Source organism: Cheilinus undulatus, linkage group 10 (assembly GCF_018320785.1).
Source record: "Cheilinus undulatus linkage group 10, ASM1832078v1, whole genome shotgun sequence".
Taxonomy (NCBI): Eukaryota; Metazoa; Chordata; class Actinopteri; order Labriformes; family Labridae; genus Cheilinus; species Cheilinus undulatus.
The window spans coordinates 22,367,232-22,391,205 of record NC_054874.1 but is presented as its reverse complement, the minus strand read 5'-3'; the positions used below and the strand labels follow the sequence as shown (position 1 = coordinate 22,391,205).

At 39.8% G+C, this 23,974-nt stretch overlaps 1 protein-coding gene across 1 annotated transcript; it reads left to right on the top strand.

Annotated features, from left to right (window-relative positions):
- The first annotated feature begins 1,969 nt into the window (after positions 1–1,969).
- Positions 1,970–23,914, top strand: LOC121516195 (alpha-1A adrenergic receptor-like). The gene is made up of 2 exons (XM_041797326.1): positions 1,970–3,662; positions 21,009–23,914. Exons 1-2 carry the CDS (start codon positions 2,678–2,680, stop codon positions 21,563–21,565), a joined length of 1,542 nt encoding a protein of 513 aa, XP_041653260.1. The 5' UTR covers positions 1,970–2,677; the 3' UTR covers positions 21,566–23,914.
- The last annotated feature ends 60 nt before the right edge of the window (positions 23,915–23,974 follow it).

The following is a 23,974-nucleotide window of genomic DNA, read 5'->3' as shown; positions in this document are numbered from 1 at the left end:
CAGGAAACCTTTGAACTGAAATACATAACTGATAGAGGTGAGGAGATCAGATCCATAAAGTTGCCCTTTTTTCTCCTGTTTTGATTTGTTCCACTCCTGAGTCATTTTTATCGATCTGTTTCAACATGAAGAATAAATAATTGAAAAACGTGTTACCCAGTCAGACACATCATTGCCTCAGAGGTATTAAAATGATTCACATTTTGTTATGTGCCTGTTGCTTTCACTTGGGGATTTATTTGAGTTTCCTTAAGGCCGATAAAGGGGAGAGGGGCCCTGCAGAACCGAGGTCCAATCGAGGTCAGCAAAATCACGGTCCACTGTATAGTGAAGCTGTGATAACCATAATGAATAATAATGAAAACCCCTTTTCTTCAAACTGAATAACCTTTTTATCATTAATGTTAACAATGTTGATGGGCACACTGAACTACTGTGAACTTTAAGGAAAGTAATATCAGACTTCAAAGCTAGGCCATGTGCACAAATGCATGGATGCATAAAGCAGAAAAAAACTGACACAACTTTGTTGAAAATAATAGAATAAATGTGGAAAAAAAAGACAAAGAAAATTGGTTGACTTAAAAAAAATTGGACAAAATGTTGCAGAAATTAGCAAATAGTGGCAAAAATTAAGTAAGGTGGCAAATACACTGGCAAAAATGGGCAAAAAATAACAGAAATGGTTTTTACGTGGAAAAAAGCAACATGTAGGCTATGGGCATAAAGTGGGAAAAAATGGCAAAATTTGACAAATTTGGCAAAGGCAGCTAAAATAGGCAAAAAGTTGCAAAAAAGATCATGCAGGAATGGACAAAAGTAGCAAAAAAAAAGGGGTGATGTGGCAAAAAGAAGTTGCAAAAATGGGCAAAAAGTGTGCACATGGACAAAAAGGGGAACAATGGGCATTAAATGGCAAAAGGCAGATAAAAGAGGCAAAAGCGTGTGTGTATGTGTGTGTGTTGGGGGGCAGGATAAAATAGGCAAATTTGGCCAAAAAGGGAGAAAAATTGACAAAAGTGGCAAAAAATTGACAAAAAAAGTGGAAAAAATAGATGGGGAAAAATGGTGAAATTGGTTAAAAATAGCCAGAACAAATAATCCCAACATCAGAATTCAATATCTTGACACACTGTTCAGCTCCAACATGGCTGTTAGCCAAGATACTGTACCAATGCTACTGATCCAACACACGTGCATTGATTTAATAGTTAACCACAACTGGGGAGGGCCCATTCACTGAGTTTTTCAGGGACAAAGCCAACTCTGGCCAGGCCTGTGTTTTCATACTTATCAGTGTTGAAAACAGTTCAGATCCTGTCAAATTCTGTTGGTACTCCACCTTTTATTTTATTTTTTTATCCTGGATTATGAGCAACAGGTTCAGCTCAAACACACCTATGTCATACATTCTGATATTTTCTCCAGTCTTGGACTTTACTCATGCATACAGATAATGGTATGTACGATGGCCCTGATGGGTGCTGTGGTTAAGTTATGATGAAAATATTTAAATAGCTGAAGAGGAATTAAAACTGAAATTGTAGCTGGATAAAGTAGAGAAAAAAAAACATTTTCCAGTCATAAAGAAGTCCTCTTATAGAGTTTTTACAACAACCAAGAAGAAAGGAGAAATGTTGAAAATAATCCCTCTTATATGCATGATTAAATCTCTTACTGTCACTGGTTCAAAATAAAACCTTACGCAAGAAATACAGCTGGAGAAAAACCGCTCAAGTCAAATCTGATAACAAAGACTCTCTGCTTTGTTTCCAGTTCTCTAATGAACACAGAAGTAAATTTTTGTTACATTGGATCATAAAGGAAACTTATAGGTATCCGTCTTCCTCCATGCTGTGTTACATCATGAGTAGTGAGAAAGCTCTTTAAGAGGAGGAACCTTTAAGGAATGTGAATGTGTCTGAACTCAGCCCATAAAATCACTCCTCACTAACTCACTGAACCCAAAATGAGAAACTCCTGCCTTTGACCAAAATAGGAATATATTTCAGGAGAATGGCTACCTGTTACAGCACATGGGCTCTCAGATTAGATTCTGTTATCTCCATTTGAACTGAACTAGTTTAACTTTTTCTGAACATCCTCAGCATTATAAGGACCACACACTGATGAAAACTGAGCTCAAAGATGTTTCTTTCAGGAAAATAACTTTTTTTTAATTTAAGGGTAAGAGCTGACTGGAAGGTGTATTGTTTTTTGCGCCGATTTCGGTTCAGTTTTAATTGTGGAGTGAGGCGCCCTCCCACAATACTCTGCTCTATCCACGTATGCGTAAAAGGATGCAAACAGATGCCGTGTCTTGGAGTCACGGCTCTTCATGTAATGTTGTGTCACGCGCGCTTCTCAGGCTGTGTTTAGGTCTGTCTGGTCAGTGCATGGCAGAGTGTGGTGAAGAGGACGCAGCAGAGGACTGCTGCCCCCCCTCACTTCTCCACTGAGCCCTCAGGAGAGCGGAGGCAGAAAGACTGCATGGGGACCGCACTGAACGCCTTTCTCTGCTAAAACGCATCATTGCTGATTTTGGAGATGAAATCCGGAACGCGCAGTCCAGCCATGTAGACTTGGAGCGCTCAGACGGTTTATTTATGTTTGCTAAAGCTCTTATCGGGAGTTTGAAGTGATCTGAAGCCTGCTATGGAGGACCTCTTAAGTCAAAATGAGTGTGAGCACTGACAATGTCACAAACTTGTGGAAAAATGGTTCCTCGGAACTTGACGGGACTCCGAGTGTGTTTTCACATGTCAACTTCACCAACAGCAGCTCCAGCGGGGGGAACCACACGCAGCCCAGCGAGGTGGACCTCACCCGGGCCATCCCGCTCGGCTTGGTGCTCGGGGCTTTCATCGTGTTCGCCATCGCGGGCAACATCCTCGTCATCCTCTCGGTTGTGTGCAACAGGCACCTGCGCACCCCGACTAACTACTTCATTATCAACCTGGCCATCGCCGACCTGCTGCTGGGCACCACAGTGCTGCCGGTGTCCGCCACCCTGGAGATCCTAGACTACTGGGTGTTCGGGAGAATCTTCTGTGACATCTGGGCGGCGGTGGATGTTCTCTGCTGCACCGCGTCCATCATGAGCCTGTGCGTAATATCCATCGACCGCTACATAGGAGTGAGCCACCCGCTGCAGTACCCGGGCATCGTGACGGAGAAGCGGGCCCTGCTGGCCATGCTGGGGGTGTGGGTGCTGTCGGTGGTCATCTCCATCGGGCCTCTGTTCGGGTGGAAGCAGCCGCCGTCGCCGGACGACACGGTGTGCCCCATCACCGAGGAGCCGTTTTACGCACTCTTCTCCTCCCTCGGCTCTTTCTACATTCCTCTCGTGGTCATCCTAGCCATGTACTGCAGGGTCTACATAGTCGCCAAACGGACCACTAAGAACCTGGAAGCAGGTGTGATGCGCGAGAGGATGAACTCCGGGGAGCTGACCCTCAGGATCCACAAGGGGTCTCAGGTGCAAGAAGAGTCCGGCAGCTCGGGCGCAGCAGCCGGGAAGGGCCGAGCGCACCAAGCCAGGAGTTCCCTCACGGTTAAACTTCTGAAATTCTCCCGGGAGAAGAAAGCGGCTAAAACTTTGGGGGTTGTGGTCGGCATGTTTACGCTTTGTTGGCTGCCTTTCTTTCTCGCCTTACCCATAGGTAAGTCCAATGGATTATACTAGCCTTTAAGAAGGAAACTTCTGCTGGCCCATTCACAAAAATTACAACCCCCACCTGTTCCCCCAGCCCATTCATATTTAAACACTCCAATAGGCTTTATTAGATATGAGACTTACAGGACAGATATTCCAGTCAATTTAATAAGTGATTAAAGTTAAAAATGTTGTCGTCAAAGATGCTGCAGGCTGTGAATATTATCCAAACTGGCACTATAACGTCTCCAGGGTGCTCTGAACTCTCACTAAACCTATAAATGGGCTTTGATACACTACTCCTCACTACAAGAACACAAAAACATCACCAGTCTTTTATTCTATTATTCATTATATGGTGCAATATACTGGGATGGACTTTTATTGTGCCAGAATCAGTCAAAGCCACTCTTCATTTTTACAGCAGAATTCCAATTCAACACTTCTTTTACACTGCAACACCAGAGCAGCAGTGAAAATGCAGCCTCTAAATCAGGGATGAAAAGGGATTAAAGATGTTTTTAAGAGATGGTGATCATATTCCCAGAGTCTCACTTAATCCGTAAGGGCAACAAATACAGCTCGTGGAGTGTGCCAAGTGAGGAGAAGCCGTCCTCTTCATGCTCCGGTCAGCTGCTTTAGAGGCCTCCCTGATGCCACTGAGCATTCAACACTGTGCTGTCAGGGACCCTTTGAAAAACTGCAGAGGGGATTAGGCCATATATTCTGTGGTAAATGCCACCGCCCCTGCTGTGTGGAGGAGGTTAAGGAAACATTTATGTAAGGAGTTTAGATTAAAGGCCTCCCTGAACAAAGTGAGAACAGCAAGCATGGCTGATTCTACATGGCCGTTTGCCCGTTTTTATGGTTATAAGAGTGTGTGTTGTTGTGTGTCTGCATGCATCTGTGTCTGTGCATACATTTCGTGGTCATATGGGGATGTGTTTATGCCTCTGGCTTTAGCTGCAGCTCATCACATCCTCACATGGACACACACTCACACACATCAATAACCAGGGCAGTATCACTATGCAGTGTCACATAGCGGGGATTATTCTGCCCAGAGGCGTCACCCAAAGCATGTCTGTTTTCCAAAGCTGTGATTTTCAGATGTGTGTGAAACTTGAGAGAGCAGTTAGTTAAGTTCAGCAGAGTCCTAATCAACAAACTGCCAAAAAAAAAACTCCCCCTGAGGCTACATTTGGCTGTGCCATCTCTGGTGTAGCAGACTGATACCTTGTGACAAAGCACTTATAACCTCAAACAGCAAAGTTGCCAAAACTTTAAATACTTTTTTGATACCACACATTTAAAAACAGTATAGTCCCTATTATTTCAATGATCATCAGCAAGGCAGGTTAAAGGGGGGACTCTCTGGGGCCCATCCAAATAGAGGGCCCATTGAGGTCGGGAAAATCATGCTCCATTGGAAAGTTAAAAAACAGGGTTTACATTTTGAAGAAGGCTATAAACTAGAGCAGAAATAAATTCATAAATTGTTAGTTGCTTTGATAAGAGTGGTTGTTATTCAGGTAAAAGAAATCAAATATAGTTATCACAGCTTAAAACAGAATAAAAATTGGTTAAAAGTGTGTTTAAAATGGCCCAGTTGGTTAACAGAAGCAAAATAAATGGCTGAAAGTCGCAAAAATTGCTTGAAAGTTTTAAAAAAAGGCATAGAAAAGGGGGTTCTAAGTGGCAAAAACATAAGCAAGAGTGAAATGCAGTTAAAATCTGGAAAAAAATTGTGGAAAAGTGGTAAAAATGGGTTAATAATGGAAAATTGGGCAGAAAAAGTGGTGGAAAGGATTCAAAAAGTGGCAAAAATCAGTTAAGAGAGGCAAAACAGGTTTAAAACAGCAGAAAAAGTGGTGAAAAGATTTAAAAAGTGGCAAAAACATGAAATAGATGGGCAAATTGAGTAATACATGTACAAAATCGATGAAAAGTGGCAAGATGTTTAAAAGTGGCACAAATAAATATCTTCAGTGTCAGACTCAGTTAGCTTGACATACTTTTCAGCTCCAAATTCAGTATCTGTTATCCAGGATAGCTAGCACCAATGCTGCTGATCTTAATATTGATTTCATCAATAAATAACAACTGGGGAGGGTCCATTCTCCAGCTTTGGCAGGGGCCCGGCCAGATCTGTGGCAGGGCTGATCCCTAGCACGTAAAAGTACTGAAACTTTGAAAGAGCATCTATTTCGTAAGGGAGTTGCATGAAAAGAAGAATGAATGCATCAAACATGCAGGCAAACGTCCAAATGTCGCCAAATTTTTGAACAATGTAGACACAATGCAGAAGTTTGCCAGCAGTTTTTGATTAATGAAATTTTTTAAAACTGCTAATACTGGGGTTCTAAGACTTCCATTTTTGCTACCATGGTATTAAAAAAGGAATCAATATTGTTTGGTTTACACTGGTATAGTCCCAAACATCCGGGAAAAAAAAGTTTTAAAAAACTCCTGCTGAAACAGCAGTAGGCAGTAACGAAGAAGGCCTCCGTCTAAAGCCTGGACGAGACGCTCGTGTATGGTCCATTTCCATGAAGCAGTCCGGTTTGGTTCAGTCGAGTTTTGCCATGCTTTAGCATACTAAACTCTGATGTTTTCTCAGCTGATCTCCCTCTCACAAACCCTCATCCTCGCTCATTGTGATGGGAAATCTGTCTCTTTAAGAGATCCAGATCGTTTGGCTCAGCTCAGTAGAGCTGGTTGTTTGGTTCCAAAACTGCTCTGCATTTAGTCACAGTTGATTAGATAACTGCCAAGGATGGAAAGGAAACTGACACTGAAATGGGAGCTAGCTACCGTCGCTTACATAAAGAGCCGTTTTGTAGAACAGGCTCGCTCATGAACGGCTCAACTTGACTCAGTAGTTCACCACACAAGGTTTATTTGGTTGATGATACATCACTTCTTTAATTAAAAGCATGTTTGTGACTAGACATGGACATTTTTAATATGCTGAAGGGCCTCCGCTAGCCCCTTAGCTCAGTACAAGACTCCTCTAGATTGGTGGCTCTCAACTGGTGGGTCGGGACACAAAAGTGGGATGCGAAGCTGTTTTCAGTGGGTCACAAATGTGTAAACTAGGGGGAAAAAATGTGGAAAAAAGTCTATGATTTACAAAAGCCCTACGTGCAGACCGTCCATATTTTAGGTTTATCTGTCAAGAGAAGTACATTTGGGTCTTTTCTCAAGATTTCAACGTATTTATCTCCCTTTCCTGGATAACAAAGCTGGTTTTCACAAGTTGATTATGAAATTCCTCAAGAAATAAACACATTTCCATGCTGTCTAGGGAAAATGGGGGAAAATGAAATGTATGTGGACATGCACTTTAAATGTGCTTTTTAAAACATTTTTCTTTTTGTCTTTTTGTCTTTTTAGGGTCCAGACTCTACACTTTTCATTAAATACATTTGAGTGGTGGAATGTTTTGTAGAATATGGGTGGCAATTTCTCGTAAAGAGATGGTGATGGGCCCTTATGCCCCACCAGGTGAGAGCCATTGCTCTAGACTCTTCCCTCCCTTTATGATAAAGGGAGGGAAGATAAAGGCAGTAGGAGGCCCGTACACCTGAATATTTGTGAAATTCACAAAAAAATCACCTCCAGGCCAGGTAAAATCAGTTAAACTGTGGGGAAAAAAATCCTGTTTTGTAAAGTGCAGGGTACATTCAATTTATGTAGAAACTTTCTCATGATAACTGCAGCGTAGAGGTCCATTTTGAGCTGTTAAGTATGATTTTATCAATGAAATACCGACATAATAGGCCTCCAAAAGTGTTCCTATAACAAAGCAACCACTGGTTCCTAACCAGGGGTCTGGGTCCCGCTAATGAGGAGTGCTAAAGGTCTCAAGTGGGGTGTATGAGGATCTGTCTGCTCTGAGGTTGTCAAATAGACACACATTCATATGTACTAGTGGGTTATATCTATGAAAACAAGCAAAATGTGTGATTTTTTAAAAAACCAGAATATGACTTTGTTGTCATGTGAGTCCTGAAGGAAGGAGGGCTTAGTTTGTTTCATGTAGAAAATAAAGTCCTAATAAAGGGACTCTCATGTTGGAGGATCTCTAGCGTGACTCTGCTCTGAAGTCAAAGTGGTGTTCTCCTGGTGTAAAGTGTTCCTTAGCCCCGCCCACAGAGAGGGATTTCCTGTCTCACACTTGTTATTACCCCACTCCTTCTTTTGCATGCTGTCACTGAACGTAACATATGTGGAAGTTTTGTTGTTGGTACCGTGGGCCTCTGTGCCTGTGTGTACTCTGATGGCAGCGGAGGCCGGCCCGGGTGTTTTGTTTTTTCCGTCCATGTAGGAGTGCTGAAAAACGTATGTGTGTTTATACATGTGTGAAAGCGCGTCTACGTGTGTGTTTGAGCGATCGTGTCAGTGTGTTTGCAGCTGCTTTTCTGTCCTCTATCAACGCTGATGTTTAGAGAATTCAAAGCCTGCAGAGATGAAACTCTGGCTGCACGTAAGAGCCGACCCCTTTAACCCAGTAAGTGTCAACCTGAGAGAAATATGTGAACCCCTCCTTCTCTCCACTTGATCCTACCTGATCTCATTGGAATTCTGCAAGTAACTTGTTTTTGTTTTTGAAAAGGATGGCAAACAGAGATTTTTTTTCAAAATTTTCTTTTAACTTGGAGCAAAATAAAGTATATATGCCTTAGTGTAAAATACATGACATCAAAGGTTTTAGATTAGTGTTTCTCCAGGAACAGGTAAAAATAAAACTCACTGAGTGTTGTATGAATTAACCTGTCATTTATGGTGATTTATCTGCTATCTAAGTTTTTGGCAACGAATCCTGTGTTGAATCAGGATGCGAAGGACACTGTGATGTTTGGAATAATAAACATGCACAATTGCCTCAAAGGTGCAAAAAGGAATGAAATATAGTGACTGCAACCAAAACTTCACTAAACTATACAAAAGAGATCTGATGCGTCTTGCATAACAAGTTATCTGTTATAACAGCATAGTGCAGAGTAGATAAGTCTAGTATATAAAGAATCAAAATCAGTTTTTAATGGACAAGTGCTGCAGAACTTCAAATGAAAGCACATCCCAATTCAAGGCCTCATAATTAGTCTGATGTTGCTGTTTGTTTTGAATAAAGGCAGGCCTCAAATAAAGACTCCTCTGCATTTGATGTTGAGAGAGTTAATGGATCAAAAATAAGAAGAAAAAAGAAAAAGCAAGACACCAAAAGTAAAACTGGGAAAAAGATAGGAAATAGTCTTTCCCATTTTAACTTTGCACAAGTTTGGTTGTGAAAATTATTAAAGACTGTCTTGTATCGATGGCTGTCCCAAATAAAGGAAGGGTGATTTCATAGTAAAGTCAATTGAACGTTGGCACATGCATGGACTATTACAACAGTTTTACATCACTAAATCAGGAGTTGTCAGATTTTCACAGCCTGCAACCCCCAAAATAAAGGCCCCAAGAGTCCAGGGACCCCACTGCACCTGAGGGTGGTTGAACAAAGGTGAACACAGCCATGCACATTCAAGAATAGCCATGTGCTGACTTATATTTTAAGGATTTTTTAAATATAAATACCAGGGAATGTAGAAACAATATTAAGCAAGAATAATGTTGAAGCAGAACAATGGACCTCATTCACCATTGTCTTCTTATGTTTTTTATTTATTTGTTTCTCAGAAAGTTTCTCTGATTCATGACGGGCTCTTAAACAGCTGAATTGAAGCTTGTGCTTGTGCTTGTTTTTACTACTTAGCATGGCAACCCTCCATTTATTTCCATATAAGGGCAGGAGACTGCAGGGCTGTGTGCAAATATAGATGGCGGTCAGGATTGAGAACAGGCAAGATGTCAGTAATGCCCAACTTAAAATAAATTGTAGAAACATTTGCACACTGAACTCCAAGTATAAGAAATCATTAGGCTGAGGTTGTTCTAAAGTGGATGGAATGCTGCTGGAAAAGGAAATTTAAAAAGGCATTTTAATTGTATATGAAACCACAGTAGTAGTTTTTCAAAATATGCTACAAACATTATCAGATGATTTCTATTGTTTCGATGAAAAACACCAAACATCGCACTGTTTCAGATTAATGAATAAAAGTTAAATTGGGAGTCGAGCAGCCATTTTTTTAATGAGTATAAATAAATGAATAAATATGTATGTGTATTTAGTGTAAACTTACATTCATTAAAAACCTGCTGCTGCCAGTCATATTTGAATACCTGTGTGTGAAAGTAGATTTTTATAGTTTTCAATAAGCTTTCAATGAAAAAAATCCTACCAACATGCTAAGTTTATTTTCACAATTTTTCATTTTGCTTTCAAGATCAAAAACTGAATGGTCTGATAAAAATTTAAAGATATTTTAATTGGGAATTGGTGCCTATTATTTAATTATATAAAATTGCTAAATTGAAAAGAACTGTAGTAAAATGCAGTTCAAATTAGATGTTATTTGGTCTTTATTAATTTAGCATATTGAGTGCATATAAGAGCTAGTTAATGCTTTTACCGCCTTATTGGTCCTCAGATGTTTAAAGAGTGCTTTGTAGCGTAACCCCCTAAGCTTCCGCAAACAAATATCAACAAACGTTTCCCATCACTGACTTAAAAGAATCATTCCTATATGATTAATGAAAAATAAAGCATTATAAATTTGCATCCTGTTGGTGGTGTGGTCCCTGCCAGTGAAAGCTTGACTCTAATAACAGATAAGGAAATGTTGGTATTCAGATCTTCTTTAAAACTGTGTATGTGGGATTGAAAAACAAATTTCTTCTTAAGAATGGCTGATGAATGATACCCATTGTGGATAAAACTGTGTGAGGAAGCATTCATGCATAGAATTAGTGGACCAGATCCATTTAGTTCTAGTTATTTTCTGATTAAGAGTTATTATAGGTCAGGAGTTAGCCTTAACCTCTATGACCTTTATGGTCCATTTTCAAAAGACTTCATTTTAATAATGAATACATATTTCTTTGGTGTAATTGCTTAAAAATGACACAGATGGCTCCCTGCCACACACTGCAAATTTCCTTCATGCTCAATATTCAGTATGAACTGAAGGGTGTTATAGAAATGTATAGTGCTTCTTGTCCTGGCTGGTCAAAAATGACCCAGCGGTGCTATGATCATAGCTATAGTAAAGATAAGTCAAGATTTATGTGAAGTCTAGCACTAAAACAAATTGAAATCTCATGTAAATATTGATTACAGATTACAAAGAGATGAGTCAAAGTTGTGTTAATGAGGAAATAAAGATGGCATTAAAGCTCTAACACAGAATTTGCCGATATAAAAAGGCAAAGCAGCTAGGGACATTTTTGACAAACACTAAGAACAAGTGGGATTGTTGCCAGTGAGAAAATGTTTGTTTGTGATCATACCATCAGATCCTCCAGTACTCATATTTACAGTAATAGTGGTTCAAGACCGGGGATAATCTCATGTAAGTGAGGCATATTGACCTAAAATAAATCCTAGACCTAACCTGACACAGTAGATGGATGTGTTTCACACATCCATCTGGGACAGCTTCAATAGGAAACATTTGAGAAAAGGCAGAGGCTTTGAAAAAAACTTGGAGTGTGATTGGGTGAACGTTCTGTCTGTCACATCTCTACGGGCCAATCAGAGCAACAAAACACGTGACGTAGCTGCTATGGAGCTACGCATGCGCCGCTACTGAGGAATAATTCGAAACATGGTGACTATAGACATGTAAGTACTTGACTTTTGTCGTTTTTGAAAAAAAAACAACTCACTGCTGTTCTTTGTTCTTCTTCTAACAAAGAAATGTCAAGTTCTGATTAAAATGCCGGTTTAGCAGCATCCACGCTAATCTCTTCCTCCATAACTGCACCAGCTCTTGCTGCTGCTTGTGCACGACACGACTCTGCTGCGCCTGGAAGTACTGCCCCTCGTTGCTGATTGGTCCTGTCACTTTCTAACCAGGCCCAAACGGTTCAGATGGGAGCTTTGCAAGATGGATTTGCCAGGGAAAAACACGGAAATGGTCGTATCCATCTGCTTTGCAAGGTTATCCTTGACCATTAATCGAAAAGAATCAAAGCCGACATTTAGAGCCTCTAACCATCATAAACCTGCTGTGTCAGTTATTTTCCCCTTGTAATTTTATCTCTACTAATGCACCAGCCTCTTAAAAACACACTACTGGCTGTGTAGTCATGTGACAGGCAGCCAGGTGTAAAATACAGATCAAAACTGGAAAATGAACTGATAATGGCAGCTGCACCCAAGACTTGAAAAGACGTAAACGTGCATAAAACAAGGACAGTAGACACTAAATCACTGCAGGACTGGAAGTGTAAATCTTGAAAGATGTTCAATATTTTTTTCATTAAATATTATTATTTTAACCAATGGTGGCTGTTGTTTCAACAAAATTTGAGGTTTTATGCTGTGGTTAATTCTAAAATTATGGGAACCTGTTCGCAAACATCATGACTGATATTAAGTTTGTTGTACGCTCACATTTTTTTACATCTTAAAGTGTAGGGTGAGGGACTGGGGGAGGTGGGTGAAATTATTTTCATCTTCCGAGGGGTTCCCTGGCAGAAAAAGTTTGGGAACCACTGCATCAGCCCAAAAGAAAAGTTTGAAAAAGAATATTTTTGATTTCAATGACAGTTTTTTAAGGAAAGAAAATCATCTTAGATCTTTATCAAGAAGTCAAACCAGGAAAATTCATTTTAAAAAAAGTCAATCAAACCTCTGTTTTACTACAAGGGCACAAAACAGTTTAAAGAGAATGTCTTTACAGATTTAGTCACATAATTTTGTTCTCAAAGTACACCAGACTGATGCATTAACTATAAAACATCCATATTTTAGTTATTAGTTTTAGAATTATTCAAATATTTAAAGCAAAAACCAAGTCAGGGGTGGGATAGGTGGTCATTAATGCTTAAATAACGCTCAAGCATTAATGCTTGAGGTCAAGTCAGATTAATCTCGATTTTGCCACAATTGCCCAGCCCTATCTTAAATGTAAAATAAAATATGTTAAATTTGTTTGAAAGAGTATGAATGAGAGACGATGGTAAAAAAAGAATAAATAAAAAAATAGATGGAACACAAACTGAGGACACTTAAAGCTACCATACTTTAAAAAAAAAAGTGAAACTAGACTGAGTAAATTTGAGGACAACAAACATGATGTGCAAATGAAGAAAGCACAAGGGTTTCATGCTTGTTTTACATTCAACCAACGTTGCATACAGAAGTATCATGTCACTCTGGGAAAAAGCAATGAAGGTTTCCCAAGTTTGCTCCAATAAACATGCTAAAATGATTGTTAAAAGATCAATCTTTCCAGCTATTTCACCTATCACTTACAAAGGTAGTCAGAGACAGTGATTTACACATGTAGCAATGATATCATCATTAAAACGTCTAAAAGTGTTGACTCAATTCAGTAGTAAAACAAAAGGAGGGAGTCTTTATCTAAGAATTCCAATGAGAGTGTTTTTCTTGTTCCCAGCTGAAGAGAAATCATCAGTCCCCGGGGGATACTCGCCCACATTGTCCCCCGGCTCTTTAACACCCGGCTCTGGCTCCAACGTCCTGTGAAGGCCTCACTTTTATACTGAGCACTGAGCCCATGTGTGAGAGAAACCAACACTCTGAGGTGTTAGCCAATTGTTTCCTTTGTGGAAGTGTTTTCAGATGAGAAACTGTCGCTGTGTGCATCTCACATGTGTAGGATTTGATTTCTTTTTTAGTAACATGAGCCAGGTGGCCCCTGTGCTGAGGGGGTAATTGAGATGTTTTTGAAGGGGGGAAATAATGAGAGTGCTAAGTGTCGGAGCGATGAAGAAGAGAGGAGGTGGCAGGGCCTAGCTGCAGGGGCCACAGGGCAGAGGGGGTGAGAGAGGGGCCCCCTAGGATGTCAGCCCAATTTTACAAAAAGAGCTTCATGCTTCGCTTTTATTGAAAGCAATCTGCAAGCGCAATAACACCTCTGTCCTTTCAGATCAGGACAAATTAATCATATTTATGGGTGTGTTATGAGGCAGGATGTGTGGACAGCAGGTTGTGTGTGTGCCATCGCGTGTATGTGAGCACACATGGCACAGAAAAGCCATCACTTCTTCAAATTAGTGAGAATAACAGGATGCCTTGTTTTGTCAAGACGTTCCTGTGTTTCATGGTGAGATGTGTGTGCGTTCGTGTGTGCGTTTGTGTGTCTGTCCGGAGGAAGGAGGTGCAAAACATTTTTTTAACAGATTTGGCGGCAACAGCGCCAGTTGCCCTCTCTCATGGTTATCTTTATGCTATTGTCTCACAGCTAATCCCCAGCATCCTTAGCTGTTTATACTACAGCCTTTCAACATAAACAGTCTTCAAGGCACCAAGTAGACTGTGTCCGTACAAAAGTAAAACATGCAAACATGTGCCATATCATGCTGCAGGAAAACCTGTTGTCAACCTGATTTCTGTCTGTTTCCTTTACTTTTATCCTTCAATTGTGTAGAAAGGACTTAGGAATAACATTTGGATCTCTGCTTGGCCCTCCTTAGGGAGCAGCTGTGTTTGCAGGGTGGTTTTCATCAGATACTGATGAATGAATGAACCAAAGGATTTCAGTACTGCTTCATATCATACTGCATTGTATCCCATTAAATACAGGGTCGTAAAAAACTGATTTCATTCAATTCAATTCAAAGAGTACTTTTGGGTACTTTTACTTTTGTGAGTACATTTTGAAATCAGCGCTCTCACTTCTACTGAGGACAGTTTTAACCAGAGTAACAGCACTTTTACTTGAGTGTAATACTCTTGTATTTTTTTCCACTTCTGTTGAGTAAACAGAACCACATAATCAGAGGATGATTTCACATCACATCCCAAAAACAGCAAAAACTGGAGGGTTGATATCTCAGGGTTAAACATTTCAGAGTTGATTTTTGTTTTCCAACCATATCACATCATATCAAATGCAGTCATTCAGTGTTGTGTTGTGTAAATTCTTATTTTATCATATTGTATTGCTTCATATTATGTTGTTGAATCATACATTATTGCATTGTATCGCACTGTACCAAATGGTATTGTTCTGTATCATATTGTACTGTCTGATTGAACTGTGTCATATCATATGAATCAGATGGTATCATAAGTTTATTACATGGTGCCTTTTATACCCATCAAAAGGATACAAGTCTACTATCTAAAACAATGCCTTTATTCTATGTTTACTTTTAATTTCTGTCACCGAGTTCTATTATTGTTATATTATGTTCAAGCTTATTAAAGCAAACTTACACACAAAAATGCATTTTTGCAGATAGATTTTACAGAAAAAAGACAGGTGAGGATATCTTTCTTTATAGTACACCATCCATGCTTGTACAGGACCAGTCAGAAAAGAGACACATAAATTTTGTCCACAGTGGCTTAAAAAACCCGACCATAAATAAACGGTCCTAAGGCCTGTATTGATCTTTTAATCAGTTACAGGGGAAATCCCTACAACAGTCATTAGCTCCAGCTTTTCCTCTCTAACCATTTGTTGCTTTTATGTACTCAGAGCATCTAAGCCTGTTTATACCTTCTATTAGCATCCATGGGTGATAACAAGCAGATAGTGGATGGGCTTTTACACTTCACATTAATAATGCATCTTCATTGAGTACCTAAGATCAGAATTAATTTTCCTGTCTCCCATGTAAATAAGCACCTGCCGGTTTGAAAAGACTGATTATATCATCTTTGAAACACGGCAGGAAGCAGCTTTGTTCTCCCAGTTGAGGGGTTGGACCTTAAATGCAGAGTATGTAAATTCCTTCGTCAGGGGGCTCTCAATCAAAATAATAACACAATATGATGAGATCAGCACTTCACAGCACACCATTCTTCTCTATGCTGAATTTAGTAATCAAGTGTAAATTGACAATGTTTAACTAATCAGTGAAGTAACGTTATGGTTTCATTCATGAATTTCACATAATTAGTGTGAAAGGCTGTTGAAATTGTCCTTCGTGGTTCACACTGGAAGCTACTATCAAAGCTTTCTGGGATTGCTCACAGCACTAATCAGGAAGGGCACTTTTAACCGCTTTTCCCACTTACTATGAGAAATTCATCAATGAAATCAAAACATTGGTTTACTGATTGGTAAATTAAGGATTTACATGTAGCACCTGTGATCCAGTCACCCAGGATGGATGCTAACTCAAGGTATTAATGTGGTGTCTAAGTGAATATTCTGGGTTTTCAAATGTTATTTGTTCTTTGGAAATGTGGATAATAATAAAAAGTGATTAATGGAAAATGAGAAAAATTGATAACAGTGGCACAGAGAAATTACAGAACAGAAAAGCATAGGTAGCAAATGTTGGATTTTGGTATCTTTGCATGACAAAGCCTTCACTTCAACAGTGATACTGTTACAATAACTATCATATAATCATAACAATCCAGGGGTTAAAATGGTGGTTGATACCAGTCATTTAACCCCCAAAATGAAGGTGCCTGAGACCAGGGACCCCCACTGTAATTATGGGTAGTTGAAGCACAGTTGAACACAACTATGGACAAGAATAGTCATGTGCAGACTTTTTTGATTTTTTTAAACATTACTTTGATTAGAGCGTTAATCCCACCAAATAACCATGTTTTTATTTTACGTTGAGCTAATTGTATGTAATTGTTTATTTTAAAAAATGGGTAAAATATACCACTTGAAATCATTTAAAAAATATCCTCTATTTTTTGGAAGGCATCTCTCAGTGTCTTGTGACCCCAAAGAAAGTCCTGACCCCCAGGTTGAGCACCCCTGATTCAACCACAGTAAACACCAATCATTAGTGCAGTATTATCATAGAAATGTACCATACGATAGCACAAAAGTTCAGATTTGTCATTTTTTAGATGTGGATATCTAAATTTATGAAATGAAAAGTGGAAAAAAATGGACTAATGACGCTGTGTTGCTTTCCGTTTTTGCAACCTAGTTTAAGCCAGGAGAGACTGGCAGAAGAACAGATTGATCAAATTTTCATTCAACTTCAGTGAACTCTTTATCCCAATCACAGACATAAGGCTCAAAGTTATGGAATCTATTTTAAGTGCCTGTAAAGATAGAAAAATAGCATGTGAAAATACCATGGAGCTAGACGAGATCCATTCATCTGCAGTACAGAGAGCCAACACACATCCAGACTGCATCTCTTCTATTCATTACTAATACACACACACACACACACACACACCCACACACACACACCAACACAGCTTGTGGTGCTGCTCTTTAGGAGCCACCAAGTTAAATGAAAGTTGGAAGTGACATTTCACAGATCAGGTTGCACAATCTCTGTGTGCCAGGCTAACAAATTGTGTGTGTGTGTGGGGGGGTGTGTGCATGTGTGTCAACATACACAGGTGTTGTTTTTTGTTGTTTTTTTCTGCATGAAACCAAAGCAGCGTGGGATGCTTTTTTTTTTTTTTTTTTTTTTACTATTTTCAGCTCATTAAGCGGACACAACTCCCTCGGGCCTGTAATCATTATTTGCAGCCAGCGATACATCTCACCCCCTGGCTATGTACTATGTAATGTACCTTGTACTTCTTAAAATAAGTGTTAAAGCTGTTGATCCGATATTCATGAAGAGGCAGGCTACGGTGTCTGTCTGTCTGCTTGCCTCTAATATCTTACCAGAGGTAATTTCACACTTGACAGCCTGAGATTATGGTGCATCCTCGGTCTCTCCAGGAATGTGATATTAATTTAAGACTGTGGGCTGGTGAAGAAACACAGCTTTGCTCACATCTGCCCACACACACATTCACACAAAGTCTTTCTTTCACACTAATCTCACACATGCCGTGCTTATTAATTCCCTGTTTTTTATCTCCAGGCTTCCCCCTCTCACCTCATTAGCTTGCGAAATATTCTTCCTCTATTTAAGCAAGCACAGAAAAGGTAGCCTTAGGGTGAATTAATGCAGTTTAACAAAGGGCAAACTCCCACATTAGCATACTTGACAAACCTGCCTAAGGAGCCTTTGTAATGGTGTCATTCCCATCGTTAAGATAGGACTGTTCAAGACAACGTACCGCCCCAAACGCCCACAGTACATACACAACTTGGACATCTCTTCCAGACACATCTCCTGGTAAGATTAAGAAAATGGAAAAGTCTAACCTCCATCACCTCTCAGAACGAAGATGCCATCTCATTTCACCTTAAATATCTAGTTGCCAGAAGCAAAGCCTCCCCAGCACAGCTTATTTATCTGAAATGGAGTTCAGGGTCACCCCACATGATCTGTGTTCTTATAAAAGTCCTCCAGAGTTGAACTTTGACTGAGTGGTAGCATCAGCTTTTGAAAAGCCAGCACAGGGCCTATATTCAATGATAAATAATGTGGAATTGGCTGCCCTTTCAGGTCTGCTAGTCTCCTACTTCACATCCTGTCTTTCTGACTGAAAAAGACACTTTTTATTCTTAATCAGTGCTGCCACTTAGTGGTTGAAATAGAATCTGCTACTACAGAAACAATCAACAGATGAGCACATCAGTCAGGTAATGTGATACCTGGATCAGGTCACACATCAGCAATGTGACAAACCACATTTTAAATACACTTTTTAATCTTTCTAATTGTTAAGCAAAACTGAAATGAAACACTGAACTCAAAACCATTCTCTCCCTTCTCATAACTGAAACAAAGCAAACTCCAAGCAGGCTTTCATGTGTTTTGCACTGAGGAGAAGCTTGCATCTAGCCACTCTGAAATGAAGCCCAGATCAGTGGAGGGCGGCACTGATGGTTGTCCTTGTGGAGCTTTGTCCCATCTCCACACAGGAGCTCTGGAGCTCAGTCAGAGTGACCATCAGGTTCTTAGTCACCTCTCCCTTCTCCTCTGATTGCTCAGTATTACCAGGTGATCTGCTTTGGAAGAGTCCTGGTTGCGCTTCCATTCGAGAATTATTGACGCCATAATTATAGATCTTGGGAACCTTCAATGCAGAGGATTTTTTTGTAGTCCTCCACAGATCTCTGCCTTGCAACAATCCTGTCTCTGAGCTTTGCAGGCAGTCCCTTTGACCTCATGGCTTGCTTTTTGCTCTGATATGCATTGCCATATGTGAGGCCCTCTATATTATTTATTTATTTATTTATTTATTTCATTTAACCAGTATATGATGTGTGTCTTTTCAAATCATGTCCAATCAATTTAATTTACCAAAGGTAGATTCCAGTCAAGGTGTAGAAACATCTCAGAGAGGCACAAAGCTCATTTTAAAGTGCTTTTGCAACAGGTCTGAAACCTTATGTCAATGTTATATTTCAGTTTTAAAAACAAATTTCCTTAGTGCAAAATACATGAAAGGCCGATTACAGTTTGCAAAAAAAAAAAAAAAAAAAATGCATTGAAAGCAAAGTGGGAAGAGCTGCCATAGCTCCATGTGCGGGTTTGTGGGTAGTTAGCCTCTCATTTAACAGAGGCTGAGTTAACATTATAAAGTGTTCACATTTCAGTGGTTTAAATAGAATACAACTAAGGTTAAATTGAGGTCAGGGACTTTTTTAACAGAAAGCTTCAAGCAGCGACATTGAAGAATAGCTGTATCCAGATTGAAGACAGGGAAAATGTTGGATTAAGATGGGCAGTGCTTTTCTCACTGAGGAATAAGTGGTTTGATTTATTTTTCAATCCAGAGTTTACACATAAGTCAACCAGTTCATTATTTCATGGAAAGGGGGGATCCAAAATGCCAGTAGCCTAGGGGCCTGAACTTAGGTCGCCTATCCATGAAAGCAGGTATTTTTGAAAACTGAGGTTTCTTGTGTGTTTAGGCCTTTTGTGTACACACACACACAACTAGTGTTTTGGTCTTCAAAAACACACCTTTTGGAGAACTACAACCAAGTTGAACATTTTTAGAAACAATTTACAACTTTTATGTGTAGATGTGGAAAACTGAGCTTCTCTGCTTGAAAGGTCTTCCTCTGTTTGATGTGACTGGTGTGTGAAGGTGTCACCTGTGTTTGCATAACAATGGCAGATGTTGAACTTGTGCTGGTGTTAACATTGCTAATTGGACTTTTTACATTCTCACATGGACAAAGAGAATTTCTTTCCCTACTCTTACTAGGTTTAAGCCACTAAGAGCTTCTTTTGTTGGGGTATCAACACATGCTTGAAGTGTTCCTCAGAATGAAGCTTAGCAATAGTTCATGCAGGACACCCTAGTCATAGGCCCAGCCGCGATCAGCTGACAACCAGCTGATCCCAATTATGCCTTGCAGCTCCCACAGGCAATCACAGCTCTTTCTGTCAACACAGCGCCCCATTTGAATATGACGTATTTCTCAGTAATCCCTGCTTGCATGAATGCTGATGCACCACACAGCTACTGGCAAAGCTTAACCTCCTCCACCCCAGCCTCCTCCTTTATAGCGTAAAGCTTGTTGCACCCAAATATATGTAAAAAAAAATGTTGTGCTTTGTAAATTGTACTTTGTTTCTCTTTGTATTTCCGCCTCTAACTTTGTGTTTTTTGCTGCTGCCTGTCTTGGCCAGGTCTCCCTCAAAAAGAGGTTTTTAATCTCAATGGGACCAACCCAATTAGATAAAGGTTAAGTAATAAAAATATTCAGTTTCATGCTACAGTGAACTCATTGATTTGAACTAATTTTATTTCATTCAGTATGCATTGTCATTAATTTATCAATCTTTATGGGAGTTTGTAGCTATGCGCTCCCTGGAAAGTCAAAGCTGCTTGACTAACCCAGGGAGCATGCTTTGGAACAGAGCCTTCTCCACTAAGAAAAACTGTATGTCTATTCTGTAATAAAGAGATGTCATATCCAAAGAGTAATCCCTGGGAAGAAGCTGAATCATCTCATGTGTTTAGAGGATTGTAATTCTAACAGTTGGTTAAAATTGTCCTTATATTGGTTGTCGCTAAGTTGTGGCTAAAATATTCTAAGATTTGAGAATCGTCTAGTTTGTAGCCAGCCTTACATGACTCTATAATGCATCTCAGATGACAGTTCTACCAGCAGGTCTTGTTGATGTGTATGGTGCTGGTTTTGTATTTCAAAAGCTTAATCTTGTCTCTCTACGTGGTAAATATGAGAAGATCAAAAGAAGGGAAATGTTTTTAGGTACAGATAAAAATGTTTGACTGAGCTTAGCATTAACTTCAGCTAATTCTCTCCAACTTTTCCCTTTGAGCACTGCACAGTCAAAGAAGCTGTGAGGTGGAATAGATGCAAGGTCTTTTAAAGGGGTGATTAAAGGTTTAAGTGAAAAGTCATTATTAATTTTTGTGCAATAAATCTGTGTTCTCCTTTTCTGTTTCCAGGGTCTTTTAATGTGAACTTGCGCCCACCCGACCTCCTCTTTAAAGTGATCTTCTGGTTGGGCTACTTCAACAGCTGCCTGAACCCCATCATCTACCCTTGCTACAACCGCGAGTTCAAGCTGGCCTTCATTCGCATCCTCAGATGCCAGTGTCATCAGCGTAAACGGAGAGCATACAACTACCGCTCCTCCAACTTCAGCTCCTCCGGACACTCACGCAAAGGCTCGGCAGATCACAACTCTAGCTGCTTAAATGGCAGCCAGCGTACTCTGCCCTCATCAGCCAGTCCAAGCCCCAGCTACCTGAGTCACGGTCTCCCTCCCTGTCCTGAAGGGGAAACATTATACATCTGGGGGGGTAGTACTCCTACTCCCTCCACTCCTAACCTGCTGCCCGGTAGCCCTGCAGATTGTCAGCATGGAGCTATGAGACGGGAGTCAAGAGGAGGGCAACATGCGGAAGAGAGTACCAGAAATGTTTTCTCTTTTTCCTTCAGGGATAACAGAGACAAAGTGGGGATCAAAAAAGACGGCAGTGTGCCTGATGACAAAGCCTGACATGTTCATTCCTAACAGGGATTAAAGTCACAAACACAGTGTGGATTGGGATCTGCTGCTCTCACTCTACATGGTCCTGTGTTCAGTCATCATTGTCATTAGTGGCCAGTGTGAGGTGAAGAAGTATTGACTAAGCTGCTGTATCAGAGGTGTTTTGTCCTTCATTGCTGTACCTGTGTTTGAAAACGGAGGTTTCATTCAATGGGCCGTAAGGGCTTCAGATAGTTGGTGAAAACCACTGACATTACTGCATGTATTTTAATTACACAGAAAGAAAAACAGCCTTCCTTTTAATTTATGTCTGCCCTGTAAAAAGACTGAAACATCTTTACTCTCATGTAAAACGTGTGAAAAGACGAAACAGTCACTTTCTATAGAGCCCTTCTGGTGTCAACTGAGGAAAAAATGTCATCTGGTCTGTAATTCTTTTAACCTATGGGTACAGTTTTGTGAACTGTGGGAACAGATTTGTAATTTTTTCAAAGCTGCGGGCACTGCTAGGAAACCATTGGAATAACCCTGGACATTGTGGGAACTGTTTTGTAAACTTTAAAATACTATTGTCATGGTTTTGTAAACTGTGGGAACAGATAAGTACATTTTACAAAACTGTGGACACAGTTTGGAAACCATTGGAATAATCCTGCACATTGTGGGAAGTGTTTTGTAAACTATGGGAGCAGATTTGTAAACTTTAAAACACTATTGTCATGGTTTTGTAAACTAGGGGGACAGGTCCATAAACTTTACAAAACTATTGCCATGGTTTTGTAAACATAGAGACAGATTCACAAATTTACAAAATTATTGCCATAGTTTTGTAAACCATGGAGAAAGGTTCATAACTTTTACAAATCTATAGTAACGTTTTTTTTTAAACCATTGGAACAGTTTTTATGTTAACTCAGTGAAACTGTGGGAGTATTGTAAACTGTGGGAACAGATTTGTAAACAAGGGAAACAGACCTGCGAGAACATATTGCTGAATGTTATGGCACAGTAAGAATAGTGTTGGAATCTGTTGGAACAGATTAGCAAACTGTGGGCACAATTTTCTTTACTTTTTGAAACTCTGGGCCTGTTGGGTAGACCGTAGGCTTGGTGTCCTCAAGTTTACTTATCTATGCCCATACTTTACAAATCCATTCCCACAGTTCATGAAACAGTTTCTGAAGTTTAATTTTTATGCTGTAGTATTGACTACAAACTGTCCACAGACATGTGATCGCTCTTTTGACCCTGAATGGCTCTGTACCTTTCTGTTGAGGTCACTAAATATCTAAATGGTATGTTGTGGAAAATAAGTATAGCCTGGTTTATCTGCTGTGCGCACAATCATCAGATATCATTTTGTTTTATATGTTTGATGTTCAAAAACTTCTGAATATCAATATTAGAAATGTGATACTTAAAAATAAAAATAGATCAGTGCTCAAACACAGCCTCTCTGTTACTTTAATGTGTGAAGAACCAGCACCTTTAGGGTCTGTGTCCAAAGCCAGCTTTTTGTGCTGGCAGCATCATTTGAAATGTAAAACTAATGTAGTATTTTATTCCTACTATAAAAACAGTGAAGTTTTTTTGGAACAGTGGTGCACTCATTAATGTCACTTCTCTCTCACTGGCCAATCAAAATCAAGAAGTGGCAGGACCAATGACACCAGCCTTGTTAACAACAACAGAAAGAAACGAATGAAGTAGACCCTACTGTGAGGGCACCATCTCCATGTTTACAGCTGCAAATGCTGGGATGAATTCCTTTACATTGTTTTCACTTCACTTCACAAAATCCTAAATATGAAGTACACAGAGCTCTTAAAAATTTCTTACGGATATTACACAGGAAAGCAGAGGTCAGTTTCCATCAATAAATGCTGGTGAGATGGGCTATAAAACTGTTAAAAATGTGTTGATGGACACAGGCTCAGACACTTCATAATGGATTACTGCTTTTGTGAGAAATTTAAGGTCTGTGTCAATTTTGGCAATCCATGTGAACAAAGCACTACTACTCTTTTATTCCCTTGTCTCTATAAAGTGGAGTTGTATTTTAGCTTTAATACTTTACTAAGTTTAAGTACAACATATCCTGCTTTCTTTTGAGTCAAACATATCATTTCCAGTGAATCTTTGCTAACCTGACTGATTCATATACAGTGCCCATAGAAAGTATTCACCCTTCTTGGATGTTTTACCTTTTTATCAATTTTATTAGTCAATCATGGTCAACATAATTTGGTGTTTTGACACCCAATCCCTATGCATCCTGGCAGAGCATAAACATTTTTGCACAGAAGAATGGTGTCAAATTGCAATGTCCAGATGTGCAAGCCTGATTGAGAGCTATCCACACAGACTCAGTGCTGTGATTTTGGCCAAAGGTGCATCTACTCAATACTGACTTGAAGG

Bases quoted from the DNA above. Each gene is read 5' to 3' on its own strand.
- LOC121516195 (XM_041797326.1), top strand. From the start codon at position 2,678: ATGAGTGTGAGCACTGACAATGTCACAAACTTGTGGAAAAATGGTTCC. The intron at 3,663-21,008 runs GTAAGTCCAATG...TTCTGTTTCCAG, and splicing joins CTTTCTCGCCTTACCCATAG to GGTCTTTTAATGTGAACTTG.